Source organism: Lipotes vexillifer, unplaced genomic scaffold (genome assembly GCF_000442215.2).
Source record: "Lipotes vexillifer unplaced genomic scaffold, Lipotes_vexillifer_v1.1 scaffold1261, whole genome shotgun sequence".
NCBI lineage: Eukaryota > Metazoa > Chordata > Mammalia > Artiodactyla > Lipotidae > Lipotes > Lipotes vexillifer.
The window spans coordinates 869,006-895,038 of NW_006796548.1; the positions used below are offsets into that span (position 1 = coordinate 869,006).

At 42.8% G+C, this 26,033-nt stretch overlaps 1 protein-coding gene across 2 annotated transcripts in view; it reads left to right on the forward strand.

The window, feature by feature from the left end:
- Window positions 1-2,340: 2,340 nt before the first annotated feature.
- The window catches only part of HDAC1 (histone deacetylase 1), a 40,878-nt gene continuing 17,185 nt past the window's right edge, over window positions 2,341-26,033 (forward strand). Inside the window, exons 1-2 of one of the 2 annotated variants that reach the window (XM_007468677.1) lie at window positions 2,341-2,456; window positions 8,840-8,952. In XM_007468677.1, the coding sequence (XP_007468739.1) occupies window positions 2,408-2,456; window positions 8,840-8,952 (162 nt within the window). In that variant the 5' untranslated portion in view covers window positions 2,341-2,407. The remainder of the gene's footprint in view (window positions 2,457-8,839; window positions 8,953-26,033) is intronic. The other variant, XM_007468676.1, reaches the window with a different exon arrangement.

Consider the following 26,033-nt stretch of genomic DNA (forward strand, 5'->3'; position numbering starts at 1 on the left):
GGTAAAGATAGCCTGAGGGAGGGAGATAGATCCTATGGGGCCCGGGGCTTTGTGGCCTTTGCAGGAGCCATTTTGAGGAGCTTTTGCAGGGTGCCGAGCCATGACTTGACCTGACTAACATTTTAAAAGGATGGCTCTTACTGCTGTCTTGAAAGTAGACTGAGTTAGCAGTCAGTTTATAAAACTGAGGTAGTTTTGCATAAAACTCCAGATTTCTGCCTTCTCTTGAAAAAAATAGGGAGATTTGGCTCTTTTGGGCTTACCTGTCCTCATGGAGCTGAGTAAGTAGCCAATGCCTTCAGGTGGGGTATGAGCTCTCCCATTGCCAGAGTCCCCTTCACACCCTATTGCTCCCAGACAATGAACCTGAGTGTTAGTGGTTATCTATCATCATGTTCGTGCTGTTGTTTTTATAAAAAGAGGAAAATGAAAAATTTTTTGCACCCATATTTCCATTAAAAAGTGGGAAAATTAAATATCCCTGAAGATGGCAGTGTGTTTGAAGAAAGATGGACATATTTCTTTAGAAACTGAAAAAGAATCCAATATTAAAAACAAGCAAAGTACCTGAATCGAACCAATATAAATATAAATCCACTCATTTACATCACCTGCGTGACCTCTGCAGGCGTCTGAGTTTGTGATTCCTGTTCTGCATTTTATAAAATGCTGCTACACCCATGACCTCATCTGATCCCCACCCTCCTCCTCCTTTGGACACTGCTGCAGCCACAGAGTGGGTGAACTTTGTTTTCTTACACTCTCCATTTTACTAAGAGGGAAATGGGGGCCGAGAAAGGTTCCTGGCTAGGAAGCAGCAACACAGAACTGGGAATAGGGTTTATTCCCTGGTCTTTTGCTGCTTCTATAATAGAAGTGCCCAGTCTTAGATCTGTTACGTTTGTAATTAGTGGCCCAAATGCAGTTCCCAGGTGAGGAACACAAGTGCCCAAGCAGCCTTTAAGCTGTAAAGAGGCACAAAGAATATATCTATTGATTATAGGATCATGAGTAACTTACTTCGCACATAGTAAGCACTCACTAAATATTAATATTGTTGTAGTTGTTGTTGTTGTTTTTTGCGGTACGCGGGCCTCTCACTGTTGTGGCCTCTCCCATTGCGGAGCACAGGCTCCGGACGCGCAGGCTCAGCGGCCATGGCTCACGAGCCCAGCCGCTCCGCGGCATGGGGGATCTTCCCAGACCGGGGAACAAACCCGTGTCCCCTGCATCGGCAGGGGGGACTCTCAACCACTGTGCCACCAGGGAAGCCCTGTAGTTGTTATTTTAATAGCCCATCACAGTGCTTTTCAGTCTGTAGCTTTCAATAATGATTAGTTGATGACTGATCTAGTGCAGTGGTTCTCAAGGGCAGGGTGGGGGGCACTTTTACACTCCCTCCAATCCCCTCCCCCTTGCCCTGGAGACATTTTTCCACGTCTGAGGACAATTTCTGTTGTCACAGCTGGGGATGGGTCAGGGTACTACTGGCATCTAATAAGTAGAGGCCAAGGATGCTGTTAAAAATCCTACAGTGCACAGGACGGTCCCCTACAACAAAGAATTATCCAAATTATCAGTAGCTTCAGTATCCTGAGAAACTCTGCTCCCAGTATAAGGGGACAGTCAGTTTCCTCCCATCTAAAGGCACTCAGTTCTCCTAAGTGACTGCATCAGGGACGTAGGCTTTGGAGTAAGAAAGGCTGGGTTCTGCCACTTTTTTTAATGTGCCTCTGATGCATAGTAGGCATTCAAAAAATTACGATTGAAAATTGAACGTAATTACTGTGTGACTCTGAGGAAGCCACAAAGTTCCGAACTTCGTTATCTTTGTCTATTAAATGGTGATAAAAAGCCCCCCTCCATCGTGAAGAATAATGGAGATGACTGAGATAATGTCGGTAAAGCTATTGCACAGCGTTCGGCCTACAGCAGTTTCCTGTCCTTTGTCAATTTATTTCTCCTGCTCCAAACTCAGCTGAGTGACCTTGCGCAAGTCACTTTCCACGTAGGCCTCTGTCAAATGACAAAGTTGGTCTCTGATCTCCAAGTACTCTCCCAAAGCCAAATGGGACAGCGAAGTTTGCAGTCCGGCTTTCTTCCCCCGGGACGAATGGTACGGTCCTGGGGCAGCCCCACCCCCTGTCGCGGACCTTGGTACAGGCCCAGGGGGCCCTCCGAGGCCTCGCCGGGTTGCCCTTGCCCCCCGCCGAGTTCCGGGCGGTCCTGGCGCCTCTGATTGGCTGGAGCGGTGCCCGGGCTGCGCGGCTATAGGTGAGCCCGGGTGGGGACGGGCGGAACGCGCTGGAGGCCCGCCCCCTCTCTGCTGGGTCGGACGCTGAGCGGAGCTGCCGGCGGGCGGGAGGGTGGACGGACAGACTGACGGGAGGGACGGTAGGCGAGCAAGATGGCGCAGACTCAGGGCACCAGGAGGAAAGTCTGTTACTACTACGACGGTGAGCACAGTCCTCGCGCTGGGGGCGGGGGCGGGGCCGGGCTAGGCGGGATCTGGGAGACGGAGCCGAGGAGATCTGAGGGGGGAGGCTGAGGCGTTGGGGAAAGACTGAGGGAGGAGGCTGAGAGAAGGAGGCTGAGAGAAGGAGGTCGAGGCTGAGGGCGGAGGCTGAAAAAAGGTGGTCGGGCTGAGGGAGGAGGCTAAGAGGAAAGGAGGTGGAGCCTGAGGGAGGAGGCTAAGGGGAAGGAGGTCGAGGCTGAGAGGGTCGCCTGGGGAAGCCTGAGGTCACTTTGGAGGGGACTTCTGAAGTGTGATGTGGAGTTTGCGGCGGCCTCCTAGAGGGGAGGCTGAGTCCGAGGGGGGAGGCAGAATCTGGTGAAGGTTGCAGGGTTACATGTTACTGCTGAGAATCCGAAGGTCTCTCACTGCCCCTTTCCTTCCTCATCTCTTCTGGTGAGAGGCCATCAGAGCTCACCACCTAGAGGTCACCAGCATCCCTCCCCGTCTCCCAGCAGGCCCTGCAGTTGCTGCTGGGAAATGGGACCCCTGAAGTTGGAAGGAGAAGGATGCAACTTGTTACAACAAACTTTTTCGTTGAACAGAGATCTGTGGAGCAGCAGCTTCCTCTGTTCTAGGTAGCATTTAGGGGCTGGGGCCAAGGGAAGACCAAAGCACTTGCCACCTTCCTCTCAGTCTGGAGGAGCAGGTAGACAATGACAAAGAATTGCTCTCCACTGTCAGGCTGGGAGGAAGGACAGCTCAGAGTGTTCTGGGAGCACAGAGAGGAAGCACCCGCCCAGCCTGAGGAGTCAGGCAAGGAGGTGCCGTCTCAGTTAGGACCAGAAGAACAGGAGTTATTAGCCAGGCCCAGGAAGGGCAAAGATAACAGCGAGTTGAGAGGTAAGAGAGAGGACAGCACGTTTGAAAAACGGCAGGTCTATGTGCAGAACGGTGGAGGCATAGATTTGAGGGCACAGTGTTAGAAGGTAGAGAGCAGGGGTGAGAGAAAGGTTGCAAGTGATGAGGCTGGAGAAGTAAATGGGGACCGGATCATGAAGGGCTGGGCGTACCACCCTAAGGAAGTTGGACTTTATTCTGAGGGCACTTGTGAATCATTGATGTTGTATGCAGGTTAGTGACATCATCAGATTTATACCTTGGAACTATCACTCTGGGACAGAAATTAAACTCAGGAATGGAGAAGTAAGGAAGAAGACAAGGATCCCAAGTTTCTGGTTTGGGCAGTTTGATGCTGAGTGTTTGTAGAAGGCAGGGTCAGTTAATAACTTTGGGTTTTGTTTTATTTATTTATTTACTTATTTGGCTGCTTTGGGTCTTCTTGCTGTGCACCAGCTTTCTTGAGTTGCGGTGAGCGGGGGCTACTCTTCGTTCGGTGCACGGGCTTCTCACTGCGGTGGCTTCTCCTGCTGCGGGGCACGGGCTCTAGGTGTGGGCTCAGTAGTTGTGGCTCGTGGGCTCTAGAGTGCAGGCTCAGGAGTTGTGGCGCATGGGCTTGGTTGCTCCGCTGCATGTGGGATCTTTCCGGACCAGGGCTCGAGCCTGTGTCCCCTGCATTGGCAGGCGGATTCTTAACCGCTGCGCCACCAGGGAAGTTCCAGGTTTTGTTTTTTGAAGAAATATTTGTTGAGATGTCTGGGGGATATCCAAGTAGAGGTGTCCAGTAGGCAGTTGGCCATTCAGGTCTGCAGTTTAGAAGACAAACAAGAAGATAGAGATTTTTGGTGATTGTCAGAATACATACATACAGGTGATAATTTTATTTATAGGAGAGGATGCAGTCACCCTCGCATCCCATGTAAGAAGTTGTATAGGGTGAAAAGAGAAGAGGGTCCAGGGCGGAATTCTAAGGAAGTGGACTGAGAAAAAGTCTAGTGTTCTTCATGCTCTGCACTCTCTTGCCATAGCATTTGTCACTGTGTATTGGAATTGCCCATTTACTTGTTCATACTTCTTAAAGACAGTAAGGGCCTTAGGGAAAGGGATCATGTTTTGTCTACCTTTGTATGCTCAGTCCCCCAAACAGTGCCTAGCTCATAGTAGGCACATATTTTCTCAAGAAATACTTGTTGATTAAATGAATAAAGATACAAACGGAATGACCAGAGATGTAAGTGAACCAAAAAGTGTTGGGTTACAGTAGCCAAAAGAGGGAGGGAGTGGCCAAGTGTTGGCAACAGCTGTTTCCTGTGCAGGGTTTGGAACTGAAGCTGAATTGCAGTAGATTGAAGAATGAATGGATGGGTTAAGAGGAGACATTAGGTTGAACTTTTTTTATTTTTATTTTTTTATATTATTTTTGGCAGCGCTGCACAGCATGCGCGATCTTAGTTCCCTGACCAGGGATCGAACCCGTGCCCCCTGCAGTGGAAGCACAGAGTCCTAACCATTGGACTGCCAGAGAAGTCCCTAGGCCGATCTTTTAAAGGAAGCTTGTTGGGACAGAGAGAGAGGGTTGTTGATAAAGGGGAGATGTAGTGGCTGAGAGTTGAGTATATGCAAATTCTTATGGAAAATAGCCAGATATTGGAGAGAGGGGCTAGTAATGATGGAGATCCCTGAAAATAGACCAGGTGAGATGGAAACCAGAGCACAGTTAGTGACACTAGTCTTGCAAGGGGAAGTTCCTCCGGGACAGAGAGGTTAAGTGGCAAGGAAAAGTTCAGAGATAAGTTTGAAGGGGAAATGATGGGGAGAAAGTGGAGGGAGTTTTCAAGATGAGGTAAGAGAATATTCCTTTTCCTGAGAGTGGGGGAGGGCAGTTGGTAGAGTAGGAATCTTGAAGAGAGATAGCTGTTATGAAAGAGGGAGCCAGGAAAAAAAATTGGAAGGATTGCTGGACAGTGGTGAGGACCCATTTGAGGCTGGCGTCTGTGACTTTGTAGCCTTATCAGTTTGCACAGTTTTGTGATCTCTACACTCTCAGTTTAAAAAGAGAAAAAGTGGAAAGACATCAGTCTTTAGAGAAGGGAGATTTCTTGCTTTTTGAGAAACTACTTGTGAGTTTTGCAGTGAGGTCACTAGTTTGGGGCTCAGATTTGGCTCTGCCACTCAGAAGCTTTGAAGTATTGGGCAAGTCATTTTCCCTTACCGGGCCTCAGGTCACTCCCCTATAAAACTGAGAAACTATAAGAACAGTGCAAAAAGCTCTTTTTAAAAAAGTTTTAAAAAGTATAAAAAAGCTGGATTGGTTCCACGACCCCAGTGCAAATATCAAAAGGATGCTCAAATTCCTTACATAAAATTGCATAGTATAGTAGGCCCTCCTTAGCCAGGGTTAGTGGATGGGGAGGGCCAATTCTATATAAAAAGCATTATTTCTTTTTAAAGTCTCTCAGCAATCTGATTAAAAACTGTTAAGGAAAATGGTATCTTTGGGCCCCACCCTCAGGTACTCCCTTAGCTTTCTACATAAGTTATCTGAGTTCCCCAGGTCTAAACCTTGGCTGGATTCTGGGTGGATAGGCCAGAGATAAGGTAAGCAGGGTAAGCAGGTAAGCAGGGTAAGATAGGGTAAGCAGGAAGCCAGTTATATCACATAGTAATGAGCTTGTGACTCCTGACTGCCCACAAATTGGGTCTGCATCTGGATGTCTCTGCCAATGCCTTGAGAACCTGTTCTACCTGCCCCCACAGCCCCCCATGGCTGATAAGGTTGTCTGAGGAGCCCTGGGAACAAACTTTTCTGCCTGCCTTCCCTGCTACTGCGTCTCAAAGTCTGTGTCTGTATGGGACAATGGTCCCTCTTGAATGCCACTACATGCTGTGCTCTGGCTTGTGGCTCTGGCTGAGAGCACAGGCCTCACTAAGATTAAGAGAAGAGGATGGAAGGACATTAGGTAAAAACTAAGGAAATCTAAATAAAGTATGGACTTTTAGTTAATGATAATGTATCAATATTGCTTCATTAATTGTAAGAAATACTTTTTATTTTACTAATGTAAAATGTTAGTAGTGGGGAAATAGTAGTGTAGTATCTAAGAATTCTGTACTTCTTTGCAATTTTTCTGTAAATCTAAAATTGTTCTAAAAAATAAAGTTTATTTAAAAAGAGAGAGAAGAGGATGAGATCCTAAATATCCAACTGTTTAGGAGTTTCCCATTATCCCAGGCCATGTCTGTGCCAAAGAGAATTGGAGTGGCTTGGATGCTGTTGGTGGCATTCCCCGCAGTGCATTGCTCCCTGGAATGAAGCCTGTTTCTGGCACTACCAAATCAATGATTAAGAGGTTGGGGCCTTGTTTTCACTGGTGCTGAAAGATCTGCCTCATCCTGATGGACTTCCAAGGAGAGAACTTTGGGTGTGCAATTCACGTGATTTTGAAATATTGTTCCAGGAACTTTCTACCAAGTAGACTCACAGAGCCCTTTAGATTAAGTGCGAGCTGAAGTAGGTACCTGGGAAACCCAATGTAGTTTTTAGCATTCCGGATTCGGAGACAGAAGGGTTGACTCCCAGATCATTCATTAGCTGTGTGATCTTGAGCAGGCACATAACTTCTCTGAGTCTCACCTCAGTTCCTTGAATCTTTATTGAGCCTCTATGATGTACAGGGCATATTTGTCCTTGCCTTCAAGGAGCTAGTCTTGTAGACATAAAATAGGTATGTAAATAATTTAGATACAAAACAAAATTACATGCCATATATAAATTGCATGCAGAGGAAAAGACCATTTATTCTGATCAGGACTATGGTTGGAGCTTGAGCTGGGCTTTGTAGTATGAGGATCATCAGAGAAGGAATGACATTCCAGGTCAAAGGAACAGTCTGAACAAAGGATACTTTGGTGTGAAGGTGAATGCCATGTTCAGGAAGCTGGTAATAATCTAGTGCATTTATAGCAGAGATTGGCAAACTTTCTGTAAAGGGCCAGATAGTAAATATTTTAGGCTTTGTGTACCATATGGGTGGGTCTCTGTAGTAACTATTTAACTACTCAACTCTGCCATTATAATGTGAAAGTATTCATAGATAATATATAAACTAATGGGCATTGTTGTGTTCCATAACATCTTATTTACAAAAAACAGGCAGCTAGGGCTTCCCTGGTGGCGCAGTGGTTGAGAGTCCCCCTGCCGATGCAGGGGACACGGGTTTGTGCCCCGGTCCGGGAAGATCCCACATGCTGCGGAGCGGCTGGGCCTGTGACCCATGGCCGCTGAGCTTGCGCTTTTGGAGCCACAACGTGTCTTCCAACTCATTTTTAAACAGTATATTTTAAATTTGTTGTTTTCTGAGTGTGTCTTTCTGGAATGTTTTTTTCCCCTATTTTCTCTCTCTTTTTTTTTTTTTAAATTGAAGTATAGTTGGTTTACAATACTGTGTTAGTTTCAGGTGTACAGCAAAGTGATTCAGTTATATATATATATTTTTTCAGTTTATATCCTTTATATCACTTACATGTGGAATCTAAAAAATAATACAAATGAATCCATATACAAAACAGAAACTGACTCACAGACATAGAAAACAAATTTATGGTTACCAAATCAGAGAGGGAGGGAGGGAGGGAGGGAGAGTGAGAGAGAGAGAGAGTGAATGTGTGTGTGTGTGTGTGTGTGTGTGTGTGCGCGCGCGCGCACGTGCTGGGGCAAGGTGGTGGTGGTAGGAAGTTGGAAAAGTAGATTAAGAACCTCCTTTAATGCCAGGCTACTGAAGTTGTTCTTTATTCTTTATCCTGTAGGGGATGGGGAACCATTAAGGATTTTTGAGTAGGCGAGTGATGTTATCAAAGCTGTATATCAGGAAAATAACTGGTAACAGTGTGGCAGATAGTTTGAATTGAAGGCAGAGGGACCAATTAGAAGGTTATTCCTATAGATGAATCAAGAGATGGTGAGTTTAGTCTTCTTATATATAAACTGGGAATAATACTCCCTGTCCTAACTATTTTACAGGGTTTTTGTGAGAATCCAGTAGGAAAATGAATGCGAATGTACGTTGACACCATAAAGTGTCATGATGTGCAAGAGGTGAACTGTGACTTACAGTAATTCTAAGTAGTGATGGTTATTTTTCTGTTGTGGGAATGAATTCCTTGGAGATACAGTGAGGTGAGTCACCTCACTCGCTGCTGTTCCCCAGTAGATTTGGAATGACCTCCTCACACTATCCTAGTGCCTGTAGGCTCCAGGGGAAAATACTGGGTTAGACAGACATCCTTAAATGCTCATCTCACCAAGGTCCCCTGCTTTTTGTTTGTTTTTTCTTTTGGAGTTACCCTTCCTTGAGATGGGAGAGAATCTTGGAGTCTAGGATGAACCAGAAAGAGAGTTTGCCTAGAAATTTGTTGTAAAAATTCATGGGTTCTCCTGGAAGTGTATGTCTAACTGTGTCACTGAAACTGTCACTCTTTCTTCTTCAGGGGATGTTGGAAATTACTATTATGGACAAGGCCACCCAATGAAGCCTCACCGAATCCGCATGACTCACAATTTGCTCCTTAACTATGGTCTCTACCGAAAGATGGAAATCTATGTGAGTTACTGGGAGCGTCACCCCTCCCTAACCTCGTCAGCTCTGGTTCCCCATATGTCACTCATTATCTCATTTTTTCAACTACTCATTTATCAAATGTGTTGAGTGACTGTTACGTGGCAGACACTGTAAATGACAGAGATTCTCTGTTTTTAAGGAGCTCACTCTAGTGCTGGTGACTTACATGTACACAAATAAATTGTACAGTGTGTAAGTGCAACAATGAAAAAATGTATAAGGTGCAGACATAATAAGGTGTGAAGGTGGAAGGGAGCCTTGGAATGTTTTCTAGAGGTGATATCTGAGCAGTGTTTTAAAGATTGAATAGAATTTAGCCTGGAGTTCAGGAGGAGACTGGCATTCTAGGCTGAGGAAAGAACATATACAAAAAGGCAGAGAGCTAAGAACAATATGATGTGTTTGGGGAAAAAATAAGTAGTTCAGTGTGCAGGTATTGTAGTATAAAGTTCACAGGTGTGAGAGAGGGGAGCTAGAGCTAGAGAGTGGTCAGCAAGGATTGGATGTGCTAAGCAACTCTGTGGCACCAGGGTCAAAAAATCCGATGGCTGGAGAAAAAAAAAAAAGAGTGATTGGAACTGTGTTGAACTAGATGCCAAGTCTCTAGTTACTAGAGAGTATGGACTGTCTAACATCTTGACTCAGCTCCAGCTGATGACTTTTGCCCCATCTATCAGTTTTTAAAGAGAAGCCAGAACTCTAGATTATTATGTAAAATCTCCCAGGTTTAACGTGTTGGCCCAAGTTTGTTTGTTTGTTTTAAACGTGTACAAACAAAAGCACATGAGCATATCTGTGGACCAAATTTGGTCCAAAGGTTCCCAATCTGAACCTCTTCTGGAAGCTGTGAAGAGCAAGTGAAGTATTTTATTTATTTATTATTATTTATTTAATTTATCTATTTTTGGCTGTGTTGGGTCGTCGTTGCTGCGCACGGGCTTTCTCTAGTTGCGGTGAGCAGGGGCTACTCTTGGTCTTGGGGCGCGGGCTTCTCATTGCAGTGGCTTCTGTTGTTGGGGAGCACAGGCTCTAGGTGCGCAGGCTTCAGCAGTTGTGGCACGCGGGCTCAGTAGTTGTGGCTCGCGGACTCCAGAGTGCAGGCTCCGTAGTCGTGGCACACGAGCTTAGTTGCTCTGCGGCATGTGGGACCTTCCCAGACCAGGGCTTGAACCCGTGTCTCCTGCATTGGCAGGTGGATTCTTAACCACTGCACCACCAAGGAGGTTCCACAAGTGAAGTATTTTAAATGAGAGATAGGAACAGGCATGCATTTTAGAAGCAGGGAGGCCAGTTAGGAGGCTGTCACAAGGGTCCAAATGAGAAAATAAAGAGGGGCTGGAGGCCTATGTTGTCTTTTTTTTTTTTTTTTTTTTTTTTTTTTTTTTTTTTGAATCCTTTTCTTTTTTTCTAAGATTTAATTTTATTTATTTTTGGCTGCGTTGGGTCTTCATTGCTGCGCGAGGGCTTTCTCTAGTTGCGGTGAGCAGGGGCTACTCTTCGTTGCAGTGTGTGGGCATCTTGTTGCAGTGGCCTCTGTTGTTGCAGAGCACAGGCTCTAGGCGTGTGGGCTTCAGTAGTTGTGGCACATGGGCTCAGTAGTTGTGGCGCACGGTCATAGTTGCTCTGCGGCATGTGGGATCTTCCCGGACCAGGGCTCGAACCCGTGTGCCCTGCATTGGCAGGCGGATTCTTAACTACCGCACCATCAGGGAAGCCCCCTATGTTGTCTTACTGTTAGAGCATAAGAGTCTTGTTAAAAGTCTGTGCTGACAGCTTAAGTAACCTAGCAACAACAGTATCCTTCCTCACCATTCCAGAGACTGAAAGGAGATAAGTCTCTGTCCCAGATGGCCGTGTCATGTCTCTAGAGCCACTGGAGGAGGCAGCTGGGGAAGCAATGAGGGAAGGTAGATAGAGGAGCAGACGGATCTTGGGACTAGAGAGCATTTTCAGGTGTGAAGGGCATCTGGGAATGAAAAACATAAAAGGTAGCAGAGGTTTCCAGGAACTCTAGGGAGCAGACTAGCATTTAGATAAAGAGACGTTACCTGACTGTGGAATAGTAAGCATCAAGGCCTTATGGCGCTTCCTGTTGCACACCTACACCATGCTGACCTGGCCTCAGCTTGCCTCCTTTCCTGACCTGACACTCCCCTCCTCAGAACCTCTCCAAGTCAGCCAGATCAGATTCTGCCTCTTTCCACCCCATCCTGTTTGGGAGGATTATTTACTCTGTCCAGTTATATCTTACTCATTTTCAAGTGTTACTTTAAACACTCTTTTCTTCTTTTCATTTAACAGATTTTTGTTGAGTACTTGTCATACCCCAGGGACTATATCAACCTCCACGAGTGATATTGAGGTATTAAGAAATGGATCCTGGGCTTCCCTGGTGGCTCAGTGGTTAAGAATCCGCCTGCCAGTGCAGGGGACATGGGTTCAAGCCCTGGTCCGGGAAGATCCCACGTGCGGCGGAGCAGCTAGGCCCGTGCACCACAACTACTGAGCCTGTGCTCTAGAGCCCATGAGCCACAACTACTGAAGCTCATGCGCCTAGAGCCCGTGCTCCACAACAAGAGAAGCCACCACAATGAGAAGCCCGCGCAACCGCAACATAAAGTAGCCTCCCCAGCCCCCCTCCCTCCAAGGGGCGAAGAAACAAAGACCAAAGGCAGCCAAAAATAAATAATAAATTAATAAATTAAAAAAAAAAAAAAAAAGAAATGGATCCTGGGACGTCCCTGGTGGTCCAGTGGTTAAGACTCCACACTTCCAATGCAAGAGGCAAGGGTTCTATCCCTGGTCAGGGAAGTAAGATCCCACGTGTCGCACAGCACGGCCAAGAAAAATATATATATATATTTATATTTATATATATTTTAAAAATTTATTTATGGCTGTGTTGGGTCTTCGTTGCCGTGCGTGGGCTTTCTCTAGTTGCGGCAAGCAGGGGCAACTCTTCGTTGTGGTGTGCAGGCTTCTCATTGCAGTGGCTTCTCTTATTGTGGAGCACAGGCTCTAGGCACGCGGGTTTCAATAGTTGCAGCATGCAGGCCCTAGGGCATGCAGGCTTCAGTAGTTGTGGCGCGTGGGCTCTAGGATATGTGGCCTTCAGTAGTTGTGGTGCACGGGCTCAATAGTTGTGACTCACAGGCTCTAGAGTGCAGACTCAGTAGTTGTGGCACATGAGCCTAGTTGCTCCACGGCATATGTGGTATCTTCCTGGACCAGGGCTTGAACCCATGTCCCCTGCATTGGCAGGCAGGTTCTTAACCACTGCAACACCAGGGAAGTCCCCCAAGAAAACATTAAAAAAAAAAAAAATTGATCCTATCTTTAAGTGAGAAGAAAAATTAACTAACATTTATTGGTGATTGCTAGGTACCAAGCCAGAGCTGCTTGTTATTTCCTTAATGTTTACAGCAACGCTGATTTGGATCACTTTCCACTGTCCTCACCTCACACTCTATTTTTTATTAAAGAGGAAAACTCGTCCTAGAAGCTTCCTAACAGATTTCACCTTAAATCTCCTTGGGTCATTTGCTGTCCTTAGACCATTCACCAGCAATTTGATTCTTGGGGCTGGGTACATGCAACCAAATTGAGATCTCTTAACAAGAAAGAAGGGAAAGAATGGCTCTTTGGGAAGCAACCAACAGTAGCTATCATAGGAGATAATAATACCTTATTGGAGATTACTTCATCTGTGTGGTACGCTTACAGTAAACTTCTAAAGCAAAACCCTAGTATAATCTCTTTCTGAAATCTCTAGACCTTGTTCTCTTTCATGTGATCTTTTTCCTTCTCTGGCTCTACCTCTTTATCGAGTATCGTTAGTCCTCTTCCCCTCAGCAGTATTTCTTTGCATTCATCCCTTCTTTCTTCTCCTTTCTCTGGGCTATGATTCTAGCATCCCTTTCCCAAAGCAAAAAGAGCCATTTATTTTAGTGTCCTGAAATTAATGGCTTTTTTTTTTTTTTTTTTTTTTTTTTGCGGTACGCGGGCCTCTCACTGTTGTGGCCTCCTGTTGCGGAGCACAGGCTCCGGACGCGCAGGCTCAGCGGCCATGGCTCACGGGCCCAGCTGCTCCGCGGCAGGTGGGATCTTCCCAGACCGGGGCACGAACCTGTGTCCCCTGCATCGGCAGGCGGACTCTCAATCACTGCGCCACCAGGGAAGCCCAATTAATGGCTTTTGAGAGTCAGTCTTGAAAGAAGTTCCCTAGACTGCTCATAGTAGTTTCTGTACCTGAAGGAGACACGTTGAAGTTTTTTTCACACAATTTCACCCTCTTTGGTTCCTTCTCCAATTCTGTCTCTACACGTCTAATTGTCCCAGAATCTAAATCTTCACTTTTCATCCAGGCATCTTCCTATTTACATAATAAAAATCCTGCTCTCTTCCTTGCCTTGGATGCTAATTTTGTATAGTCCCAGTCTTCTTATTCATTGCCTTCTGTTCTTTTAATGTTTTTATAAAATATTGAATAGATATGAAAGAATTTTTACAAAATATATGTAGGGTATAAAGAATCACATTATTATTAATACCACCTAGTTTAAGAAAAGGAGTATTTCCATGACTGCTAAAGCTCCTGTATGCCCTTCCCTGATCCTGTCTTCTTCCCAGAGTTAACCTCTGCCGTGAACTTGGGATTTATTATTTCCTCGCTTGTCTTTATAAATTTACCATTATGTATTCTTTTTTTTCTTTTAAAAATATTTATTTATTTATTTATCTTATTTGGCTATGCTGCATCTTAGTTGCATTACTTGGGGTCTTTAGTTGCGGCATGTGGGATTTGGTAATATGGGATCTAGTTCCCTGACCAGGGATCAAACCTGGGCCCCCTGCATTGGAAGTGTGGGGTCCTAACTGCTGGACCACCAGGGAAGTCCCTACCCGTATGTATTTTTAAATAGTACATGTTTTACATGTTTGAATGTTACATAAGTGGAGCCATACAGTATTTATTATGTGACTTGCCTTTTTTGCTCAACATGTTCCTAAGAATCATTTATGTTGATACATGTAGCTGTATTTATTTTCACTGTATTTCATTGAAAGAATATACTACAAGTTGTCTATTTTATTATTATTGGTGGGCATTTGGTTTGTTTCTAGTTTTGAACTGCTGCAAACACTGCTGCTGTGAACATTCTTGAGCATGTTTCTTGGATGCATATATGCTACAGTTTCAGAAGGGGATGTACTAGGAATAGAATTGCTGGGTCAGGACATTGGTACACAGTCACCCTTATTAAATAATGCCAAAATGGTTTCCAGTTGCCACCAGTGTAGAAGAATTACAGTTGCTCCAAGTCCTTGCCAACACTTGATTTTGTTATATTTAAATTTTTTTGCCAGTTTATGTTTCACTTGTTACTGGTGAGGTTGAGGATCTTTTTACAGGTTTCCCTACTGAAGTTACTATTCAAGCCTTCTGCCCATTTTTCTTTTTGATTGTCTGGTTATTGTTTTGTTTCTCTTTTAGTTGGACCTTGGATACACAGAATTGGGTTAATCATTATCCTTGGCTTATAAGCATCTAAAGAAGGTTCATGCTTGGTCTTCTTTTTAAAAATGTTATTTTATTGTTTATTCATTCATTTTACTTAAATATTTTAATAATGTTGTGAACTTCCATATTCCTACAACCCAATCACTCTTCTAAATTTCGTGTTTATCATTCTCTTGCTTATCATATTATTATGTTTATCATGTATATACGTGCCTAAACAAGTTATAGTATTTATTTACTTGTGTTTGAATTCTTTAAAAAAGGTATCATGCTACGTGTAGTCTTTGGGGACTTGCTTACCTCTCACAATATTATAACTACTAAAATCCATACACCTTGTTGCATATAGCTATAATTCTTTAATTTTTCTCTGCTGAATAATATTTCATGATGTCAGTATACTACAATTTATCCATTGTCCTGTGGTCTTAATTTGTATCTAGGTTTTCAATGTTAGCACCAGTGTTACTCTGAATATTCTTGTACATGTCTGTTAGTGCATATAGGCAAAATTTTCTTATGGCTCTTTCTCTGGGAGTGGAATTGCTGGACTGTAGAATATGTGCATATTAAATGCCAAGTTGGTTTTCAGTGTGGTTGAATGAACTGGCAATATATAAGAGATACCGTGATTCACATCCTCTCCTACACTTAGAATCAGACTTCAAATTTTACTAATCAGATGGGTGTAAAAAAACAATATATAATTATGGTCTTGATTTGCATTTTGCTAGTGACCAGTGAAACTGAGCATCTGTTTTTTTTTTTTTTTTTTTCCTTGCGTTATGCGGGCCTCTCACTGTTGTGGCCTCTCCCATTTGCGGAGCACAGGCTCCGGACGCGCAGGCCCAGCGGCCATGGCTCACGGGCCCAGCCGCTCCGCGGCATGTGGGATCCTCCCGAAACGGGGCACGAACCCGCGTCTCCTGCATCGGCAGGCGGACTCTCAAGCACTGCGCCACCAGGGAAGCCCTGAGCATCTGTTTATATGTTTATTAGCCATTTGTATGTCCTCTGCTGTGAAATGTATTTTCATGTCTTTTGCCCATTTTCCTCTTGGGTTGTTTGACTTTCTTTTTCTTAACAATTTGTAGTAGTTCTTTATATATTCTGGTATATATAGTTCATTGTCAGTATATTGCTGTAAGTATTTTCTACTTTGGTTTTGTTTTTTCAATGTAATGTATCTTTAATGAACAGAGATTGTTAATTTAAAAAAAAATTTATTCATTTATTTATTTTTGGCTGTGTTGGGTCTTCGTTGCTGTGCGGGCTTTCTCTGGTTGTGGAGAGGGGGAGCTACTCTTCGTTATGGTGTGCAAGCTTCTCATTGAGGTTGCTACTCTTGTTGCAGAGCTCGGACTCTAGGCCCGTGGGCTTCAGTGGTTGTGGCATGTGGGTTCAGTAGTTGTGGCTCACGGGCTCTAGAGCGCGGGCTCAGTAGTTGTGGTGCACAGGCCTAGTTGCTCTGTGGCATGTGGGATCTTCCCGGACCAGGGCTCGAACCTGTGTCCCCTGCATTGGCAGGCAGATTCTTAATCACTGCGCCATCAGGGAAGTCCCGAGATTCTTAATTTTAACATAGTCATATTTGTTGTTTCTTTTATAAGTGCTTTTTATGTCTTAATAAGTTCTTCCCAACCCTTAAAGTATTATCCTATATTAATCTTTTAAAATCTTTATAGGTTTGCCTTTCACGAATAGATATGTACTGTATTTGGAATTGATTTTGTAATATAGTTTGTTATGTATCTTTTTTTTTTGGCTGCACTGCGCAGCATGCGGGATCTTAGTTCCTCGACCAGGAGTGCCACCTGCAGTGAAAGTGTGGAGTCCTAACCACTGGACTGCCAGGGAGTTCCCTAATATGATTTGAAGTAGGGAATCCACTGAAACTTTTCCCCCCATATTGTCCCAGCTGATTGGTTGAAAAGTTTGTTTTCTCCCCGCTAAGTGCCACCACTTTTGTATCTGAAATGTCTGTATTTATTCATTTATTCCACAAATACTTATTAAGCACCTACTTAGTGCCAGGTACTATGTTTGAATCTGTTTCTGGGCTCTCTGTTCTCTTGACTTGGTCTGTTTATTGCCCTATATGCCATTGCCACAGTGGCTTAATTATAATAGCTTTTTATGAAGTCTTGATATCTAGTATTAAGTCCTCCCACTTTGTTGTTCTTTAAAAGAAAAAAAAGTGACTTGCTCCTTGCGCTTTGTACTTTTGTATAAATTTTAGAATTAACTCATCAAGTGCTACAAATAAATCTACTAGGATTTTTGTTGAAATTTCAATGACTCTGTGCCTCAGCTTAGGGAAAATGGGAAAATTGATATCTTGAGAATATTAAGTCTTTGAATCCATGAACATGGTATATTTCCATTTATTTAGGTCTTTAATTAATGAATGAATTAATTAATTTGCACCGGGTCTTAGTTGGAGCATGTGGCCTCCTTCGTTGTGGCATGTGAACTCTCAGTTGCGGCATGCATGTGGGATCTAGTTCCCGGACCAGGGATTGAACCCAGGCCCCCTGCACTGGGAGCGCAGAGCCTTATCCACTGTGTCATGAGGGAAGTCCCTATTTAGTTCTTTTTAAATGTCTCACATAAAGATTTCCTTTAGCTTCTTTATTATGAAATGTAACACATGCACAGAAAAGTGCATAAAACAAAATGCAGTTTAACAAATTGATATAAAGTAAACATACATGTAAACACAAACTAGTTCAAGACATAGAACATTGCCAGTACCTCAGAAACCTACGTATGTCCCTTCCTGATCACAGCCTCTTCTCTTCCCCCAGAGGTAACTAGAATCCTGACTTTTCTGTTAATGCTTCCTTGCTCTTCATCATAATTTAATTACCTAATTACCCATCCCTAAATAATATAGTTTAATTTTGCTGAACTTGATATAAATGGAATTATACAATATATATTTTTGTGTGTAGCTGTAGCTTATTCATATTAATTGCTGTGTACTATTTAATTGTAGAATATACTATATTTATCCATTCCACTGTTGATGGGCAGTTGAGATTTTGGCTATCAATATAAAGTTTTGTAATTTTCTCTACAAAGATGATGTACACCTTTTATTAGATTTTTTCCAAGTACTTCATTTCTTTAATGCTATCATAAATTGTATCTTCTGAATTTTTAATTTTTTAATTGCTTACTGGTGTATAGAAATTCAGTGCTGTTCTTTTTTATTTAAACTTATATCCAAGGTCCCTGAGGATCTGATTCTGCTATTAGTTGTTTCTATGGGCTTTTACCTCTGGTGCTTTGTTTCCTTGTGTGTTTTGTGGTTTTTGATTGTGAGGTCATATTTCTTGGAACTTTGTGGCCTGGGATAAACATGGGTTCTTAGGGTGAGATTTGTGTTTACTTTGTAAAAGAGGCAGTTTTTGAGGTGGGCTTTGTCCTTCAGAGATTTAGGATAAGGATGAATTTCAAATAGTAGGAAGGCTTGATTACAGTCACTGTGGTGGGAAGCTCTGTAGGTCTTGTTGCAGAAGAGTTGTTTGTCTGGAGTATAATATTATGAAAAAGGGTAGGGGGAGAATTAGATTGGAAAAGGAACCTTGCAAAGTTCCTTGATTACTATGTTAGTCTTTAGAATCTTTTCTTTTGTCCTTGAATGTTCTAGAGGAGGGCATTGACTTTATCAAAGATTTCTGTGACACCGTTATGGAAGATGGATTGGAACAGGGTAAGGCTGGATATAAATGGAACCAATTAGGTAACCAAAAAATAATCCAAATGAGAGTTAATTTATTATGACAACAGATTTTTATTGAGCACCTACTAAGTGCTGGGCATCTGTGCACAAGCTGCGCGGGATCTCAATTCCCCATCCAGGGATTGAACCTGGGCCATGGCAGTAAAAACCCGGAATCCTAACCACTAAGCCACCTGTGAACTCCCCTGTGCTATTTTCCTAGAATAAAGATAGACCTGCTCCTGGCCTCCTGGAGTAGAGCAAGCAAGCACAATTTCTGTGCAGTTTGAATGTAATGACAAGAGAAGTACAGAGTTCTCAGGGGAGCACTTCAGAGAGTTACTTAACTCAGATTCTGGGGGTCAAGGACAGCTTTCTGGGGAAATTAACTTTTCAGTTGCAACTTAAAGATTGAATAGAGGGTGTGAAGAGAACTGTATTCTAGGCCATAGCATGTGCAAAGGCCTAAGATGGGAGAGGATTCCCTTAGAGAATTGCTAGTAAAATTGTGCTCAGTAGATTGGTACAATTAATTCATAAGATAAATTCAACCCCTCAAACATTTTTGTTTAACCCACAAAGTATTTTATTTTATTTTATTTTATTTCTTTATACAGCAGGTTCTTATTAGTTATTCACATTGTACCTATTAGCGTATATATGTCAATCCCAATCTCCCAATTCATCCCACCACCACCACTCCCCCATGCCACTTTCCCCCCTTGGTGTCCATACATTTGTTCTCTACATCTGTGTCTCGATTTCTGCCCTGCAAACCAGTTCATCTGTACCATTTTTCTAGGTTCCACATATATGCATCAACATACGATACTTGTTTTTCTTTCTGACTTATTCACTCTGTATGACAGTCTCTAGATCCATCCACGTCTCTACAAATGACCCAATTTCATTCCTTTTTATGGCTGAGTAATATTCCATTGTATATATGTACCTCATCTTCTTTATCCATTCGTCTGTCGATGGGCATTTAGGTTGCCTCTGTGACCTGGCTATTGCAAATAGTTCTGCAATGAACATTGGGGTGCATGTGTCTTTTTGAATTATGGTTTTCTCTGGGTATATGCCCAGTAGTGGGATCGCTGGGCCATCTGGTAATTCTGGTAATTCTAGAATTCTAGAATTCTAGAAATCTGATAATTCTATTTTTAGTTTTTTAAGGAACCTCCATACTGTTCTCCATAGTGGCTGTATCAATTTGCATTCCCACCAACAGTGCAAGAGGGTTCCCTTTTCTCCACACCCTCTCCAGCATTTGTTGTTTGTAGATTTTCTGATGATGCCCATTCTGAACAGTGTGAGGTGATACCTCATTGTAGTTTTTATTTGCATTTCTCTAATAATTAGTGATGTTGAGCAACTTTTCATGTGCTTCTTCTCTCTTCTTTGGGAAAGTGTCTATTTAGGTCTTCTGCCCATTTTTGGATTGAGTTGTTTATTTTTTTAATATTGAGCTGAATGAGCTGTTTATATATTTTGGAGATTAATCCTTTGTCCTTTTATTTGTTTGCAAATATTTTCTCCCACTCTGAGGGTTGTTGTTTTGTTTTGTTTTTTTTTGCTGTAGGCGGGCCTCACTGTTGTGGCCTCTCGCATTGTGGAGCACAGGCTCCAGACACGCAGGCTCAATGGCCATGGCTCACGGGCTTAGCCGCTCCACAGCATGTGGGATCTTCCCGGACCGGGGCACGAACCCGTGTTCCCTGCATCGGCAGGTGGACTCTCAACCACTGTGCCACCAGGGAAGCCCCCTGAGGGTTGTCTTTTCATCTTGTTTATAGTTTCCTTTGCTGTGCAAAAGCTTTTAAGTTTCATTAGGTGCCATTTGTTTTTGTTTTTATTTCCATTTCTCTAGGAGGTGGGTCAAAAAAGATCTCACTGTGATTTATGTCAAAGAGTGTTCTTCCTATGTTTTCCTCTAAGAGTTTTATAGTGTCCAGTCTTACATTTAGGTCTCTAATCCATTTTGAGTTTATTTTTGTGTATGGTGTTAGGGAGTGTTCTAGTTTCATTCTTTTACATGTAGCTGTCCAGTTTTCCCAGCACCACTTATTGAAGAGACTCTCTTTTCTCCATTGTATATCCTTGCCTCCTTTGTTATAGATTAGTTGACCATAGGTGCGTGGGTTTATCTCTGGGCTTTCTATCCTGTTCCATTGATCTATATTTCTGTTCTTGTGCCAGTACCATATTGTCTTGATTACTGTAGCCTTTTTAAAAAAATTTATTTACTTAATTTATTTATTTTTGGCTGCGTTGGGTCTTCGTTGCTGTGCGTGGGCTTTCTCTAGTTGTGGCGAGCGGGGGCTATTCTTTGTTTCAGTGCGCGGGCTTCTCATTGCAGTGGCTTCTCTTGTTGTGGAGCACGGGCTTCAGGCACGTGGGCCCAGTAGTTGTGGCTCATGGGCTCTAGAGCGCAAGCTCAGTAGTTGGGGCACACAGGCTTGGTTGCTCTGCGGCATGTGGAATCTTCCCAGACCAGGGCTTGAACCCGTGTCCGCTGCATTGGCAGGTGGATTCTTAACCACTACACCGCCAGGGAAGCCCCGATTACTGTAGCTTTGCAGTATAGTCTGAAGTCAGGGAGTCTGATTCCTCCAGCTCCATTTTTTTCCCTCAAGACTGCTTTGGCTATTCGGGGTCTTTTGTGGCTCCATACAAATTTTAAGATTTTATATTCTAGTTCTGTAAAAAATGCCACTGGTAATTTGATAGGGATTGCATTGAATCTGTAGGTTGCTTTGGGTGGTGTAGTCATCTTCACAATATTGATTCTTCCAATCCAAGAACGTGGTATATCTCTCCATCTGTTTGTGTCATCTTTGATTTCTTTCATCAGTGTCTTACAGTTTTCTGCGTACAGGTCTTTTGTCTCCCTAGGCAGGTTTATTCCTAGGTATTTTATTCTTTTTGTTGCAGTGGTAAATGGGAGTGCTTCCTTAATTTCTCTTTCAGATTTTTCATCATTAGTGTATAGGAATGCAAGAATTTTCTGTGCATTAATTTTGTATCCTGCAACTTTGCCAAATTCATTGATTAGCTCTAGTAGTTTTCTGGTGGCATCTTTAGGATTCTCTATGTATAGTATCATGTCATCTGCAAACAGTGACAGTTTTACTTCTTTTCCAATTCGTATTTCTTTTTCTTCTCTGATTGTCGTGGCTAGGACTTCCAAAACTATGTTGAATAATAGTGGTGAGAGTGGACATCCTTGTCTTGTTCCTGATCTTAGAGGAAATGCTTTCCGTTTTTCACCATTGAGAATGATGTTTGCTGTGGGTTTGTTGTATATGGCCTTTATTATGTTGAGGTTGGTTCTTTCTATGCCCACTTTCTGGAGAGTTTTTATCATAAATCGGTGTTGAAATTTGTCAAAAGCTTTTTCTGCATCTATTGAGATGATCATATGGTTTTTCTTCTTCAGTTTGTTAATATGGTGCATCACATTGGTTAATTTGCATATATTGAAGAATCCTTGCATCCCTGGGATAAATCCCACTTGATCATGGTGTATGATCCTTTTAATCTGTTGTTGGATTCTGTTTGCTAGTATTTTGTTTAGGATTTTTGCATCTATATTCAACAGTGATATTGGTCTGTAATTTTCTTTTTTTGTACTATCTTTGTCTGGTTTTGGTATCAGGGTAATGGTGGCCTCATAAAATGAGTTTGGGAGTGTTCCTTCCTCTGCAATTTTTTGGAAGAGTTTGAGAAGGATGGGTGTTAGCTCTTCTCTAAATGTTTGACAGAATTCACCTGTGAAGCCATCTGGTCCTGGACTTTTGTTTGTTGGAAGACTTTTAATCACAATTTCAATTTCATTACTTGTGATTGGTCTGTTCATATTTTCTGTTTCTTCCTGGTTCAGTCTTGGAAGGTTATACCTTTCTAAGAATTTGTCTGTTTCTTCCAAGTTGTCCATTTTATTGTCATAGAGTTGCTTGTAGTACTGTCTTAGGATGCTTTGTATTTCTGCAGTGTCTGTTGTAACTTTTCCTTTTTTATTTCTAATTTTATTGATATGAGTCCTCTCCCTCTTTTTCTTGATGAGTCTCGCTGATGTTCTATCAATTTTGCTTATCTTCTGAAATAACCAACTTTTAGTTTTATTGATCTTTGCTATTGTTTTCTTTGTTTCTATTTCATTTATTTCTGCTCTGATCTTTATGATTTCTTTCCTTCTGCTAACTGGGTTTTGTTTGTTCTTTCTCTAGTCCTTTTAGGTGTAAGGTTAGATTTTTTATTTGAGATGTTTGCTATCTCTTGAGGTAGGATTGTATTGCTATAAACTTCCCTCTTAGAACTGGTTTTGCTGCATCCCATAGGTTTTGGTCATCGTATTTTCATTGTCATTTGTTTCTAGGTATTTTTTGATTTCCTCTTTGATTTCTTCAGTGATCTCTTGGTTATTTAGTAATGTATTGTTTAGCCTCCGTCTGTTTGTGTTTATGTTTTTTTCCCTTAATTGATTTCTAATCTCATAGCGTTGTGGTCAGAAAAGATGCTTGATATGATCTCAGTTTTCTTACTGAGACTCGATTTGTGACCCAAGATGTGATCAATGCTGGAGAATGTTCCGTGTGCACTTGAGAAGAAAGTGTAATCTGCTGTTTTTGGATGCAATATCCTATAAATATCAATTAAATCTATCTGGTCTATTAAAGCTCCTGTTTCCTTATTAATTTTCTGTTTGGATGATCTGTCCATTGGTGTAAGTGAGGTGTTAAAGTCCCCCACTATTATTGTGTTATTGTCGATTTCCTTTTATAGCTGTTAGCAGTTGCCTTATGTATTGAGGTGCTCCTATGTTGGGTGCATATATATTTATAATTGTTGTATCTTCTTGGATTGATCCCTTGATCATTATGTAGTGTCCTTCCTTGTCTCTTGTAACATTCTTTATTTTAAAGTCTATTTTATCTGATATGAGTATTGCTCCTCCAGCTGTCTTTTTTTATTATTATTAATTTATTTATTTTAATTTATTTATTTTTGGTTGCGTTGGGTATTCATTGCTGCACATGGGCTTTCTCTAGTGGTGAGTGGGGGCCACCCTTCGTTTTGGTGCCCAGGCTTCTCATTGCGGTGGCTTCTCTTGTTACAGAGCACGGGCTCCAGGCTCACAGGCTTCAGTGGTTGTGGCACGTGGGCTCAGCAGCTGTGGCTCATGGGCTCTAAGCACAGGCTCAGTAGTGGTGCTACTGAGGCACCCATGGTCAACCACAGCCACCCCTCGCCACAGCCACCCCTCGCAGGCTTAGTTGCTCCGCGACACATGGGATCCTCCCAGACCAGGGCTCGAACCCGTGTCGCCTGCATTGGCAGGCGGATTCCTAACCACTGCGCCACCAGGGAAGCCCTCCAGCTTTCTTTTGATTTCCATTTGCATGGAATATCTTTTTCCATCCCCTCACTTTTAGTCTGTATGTGTCCCTAGGTCTGAAGTGGGTTTCTTGTAGACAGCATATATATGGGTCTTGTTTTTGTATCCATTCAGCAAGCCTGTTTCTTTTGGTTGGAGCATTTAACCCGTTCACGTTTAAGGTAATTATCAATATGTATTTTCCTCTTACCATTTTCTTAATTGTTATGGGTTTGTTTTTGTAGGTCCTTTTCTTCTCTGGTGTTTCCCACTTAGAGAAGTTCCTTTAGCATTTGTTGTAGAGCTGGTTTGGTAGTGCTGAATTCTCTTAGCTTTTGCTTGTCTGTAAATCTTTTGATTTCTCCATTGAATCTGAATGAGATCCTTGCTGGGTAGAGTAATCTTGGTTGTAGGTTCTTCCCTTTCATCACTTTAAGTATATCATGCCACTCCCTTCTGGCTTGTAGAATTTCTGCTGAGAAATCAGCTGTTAACCTTATGGGAGTTCCCTTGTATGTTATTTGTTGTTTTTCCCTTGCTGCTTTCAATAATTTTTCTTTGTCTTTAATTTTTGTCAGTTTGATTACTATGTGTTTCGATGTGTTTCTCCTTGGGTTTCTCCTGCCTGGGTTTATCCTGCGCTTCGTGGATTTGGGTGGCTATTTCCTTTCCCATGTTAGGGAAGTTTTCTACTATAATCTCTTCAAATATTTTCTCGGGTCCTTTCCCTCTCTCTTCTCCTTCTAGGTCCCCTATAATGCGAATGTTGTTGCATTTAATGTTGTCCCAGGGGTCTCTTAGACTGTCTTCATTTCTTTTCATTCTGTTTTCTTTATTCTGTTCTGCAGCAGTGAATTCCACCATTCTGTCTTCCAGGTCATTTATCCATTCTTCTGTCTCAGTTATTCTGCTATTGATTCCTTCTAGTGTATTTTTCATTTCAGTTATTGTATTGTTCATCTCTGTTTGTTTGTTCTTTAATTCTTCTAGGTCTTTGTTAAACATTTCTTGCATCTTCTCGATCTTTGCCTCCATTCTTTTTCCGAGGTCCTGGATCATCTTCACTATCATTATTCGGAATTCTTTTTCTGGAAGGTTGCCTATCTCTACTTCATTTAGTTGTTTTTCTGGGGTTTTATCTCATTCCTTCATCTGGTACAAAGTCCTCTGCCTTTTCATTTTGTCTATCTTTCTGTGAATGTGGTTTTCCTTCCACAGGCTGCAGAATTGTAGTTCTTCTTGCTTCTGCTGTCTGCCCTCTGGTGGATGAGGCTATCTAAGGGGCTTGTGCAAGTTTCCTGATGGGAGGGACTGGTGGTGGGTAGAGCTGGGTGTTGCTCTGGTGGGCAGGGCTCAGTAAAACTTTAATCTGCTTGTCTGCTGATGGGTGGGGCTGGGTTCCCTCCCTGTTGGTTGTTTGGCCTGAGGCGACCCAACACTGTGGAGCCTACCTGGTGCTTTGGTGGGACTTATGGTGGGCTCTGGGAGGGCTCACGCCAAGGAGTACTTCCCAGAACTTCTACTGCCAGTGTCCTTGTCCCCATAGTCAACCACAGCCACCCCTCGCCTCTGCAGGAGACCCTCCAACACTAGCAGGTAGGTCTGGTTCAGTCTCCTGTGGGGGTCACTGCTCCTTCCCCTGGGTCCCGATGCACATACTACTTTCTGTGTGCCCTCCAAGAGTGGAGTCTCTGTTTCCCCAGGTCCTGTGGAAGTCCTGCAATCAAATCCTGCTAGCCTTCAAAGTCTGATTCTCTAGGAATTCCTCCTCCCGTTGCCAGACCCCCAGGTTGGGAAGCCTGATGTGGGGCTCAGAACCTTTACTCCAGTGGGCAGACTTCTGTGGTATAAGTGTTCTCCAGTTTGTGAGTCATCCACCCATGAGTTATGGGATTTGATTTTATTGTGATTGCGCCCCTCCTACCATCTCATTTTGGCTTTTTTTTTGTCTTTGGATGTGGGGTATCTTTTTTGCTGAGTTCTAGTGTCTTCCTGTCAATGATTGTTCAGCAGTTAGTTGTGATTCTAATGCTCTCGGCAAGAGAGAGTGAGCGTGTGTCCTTCTACTCCACCAGCTTGAATCAATCCCCTAATCCACAAAGTATTTTTAAGAACTTTATATTAGTATCCAGCCTTTGAAAAAAATGAAATTTAACCTGAAAGACTCTGGCAGTTGGGCCCAAATTCTTTCATGGCAGCAATCAGCTAGAGCTGTGTAAAAGCTTGTCCTCTGCTCACTAGTTTTTTGTTTGTTTTAAGCATCAAGTTAGCTAAACTCCCTGGCCCTTATAAGTGCTCTGAATTTGGTGTTCCCTAGGCTAGAGCATAGAATATTTAGAGGGGTTCTAGAGAGGTGAGCAGGGACCCAATTATTTTGTTTTTTCAAGCCAGGCTAAAGAGTTTGGGCTTGATCTTTTTTTTTTTTTTTTTTTTTT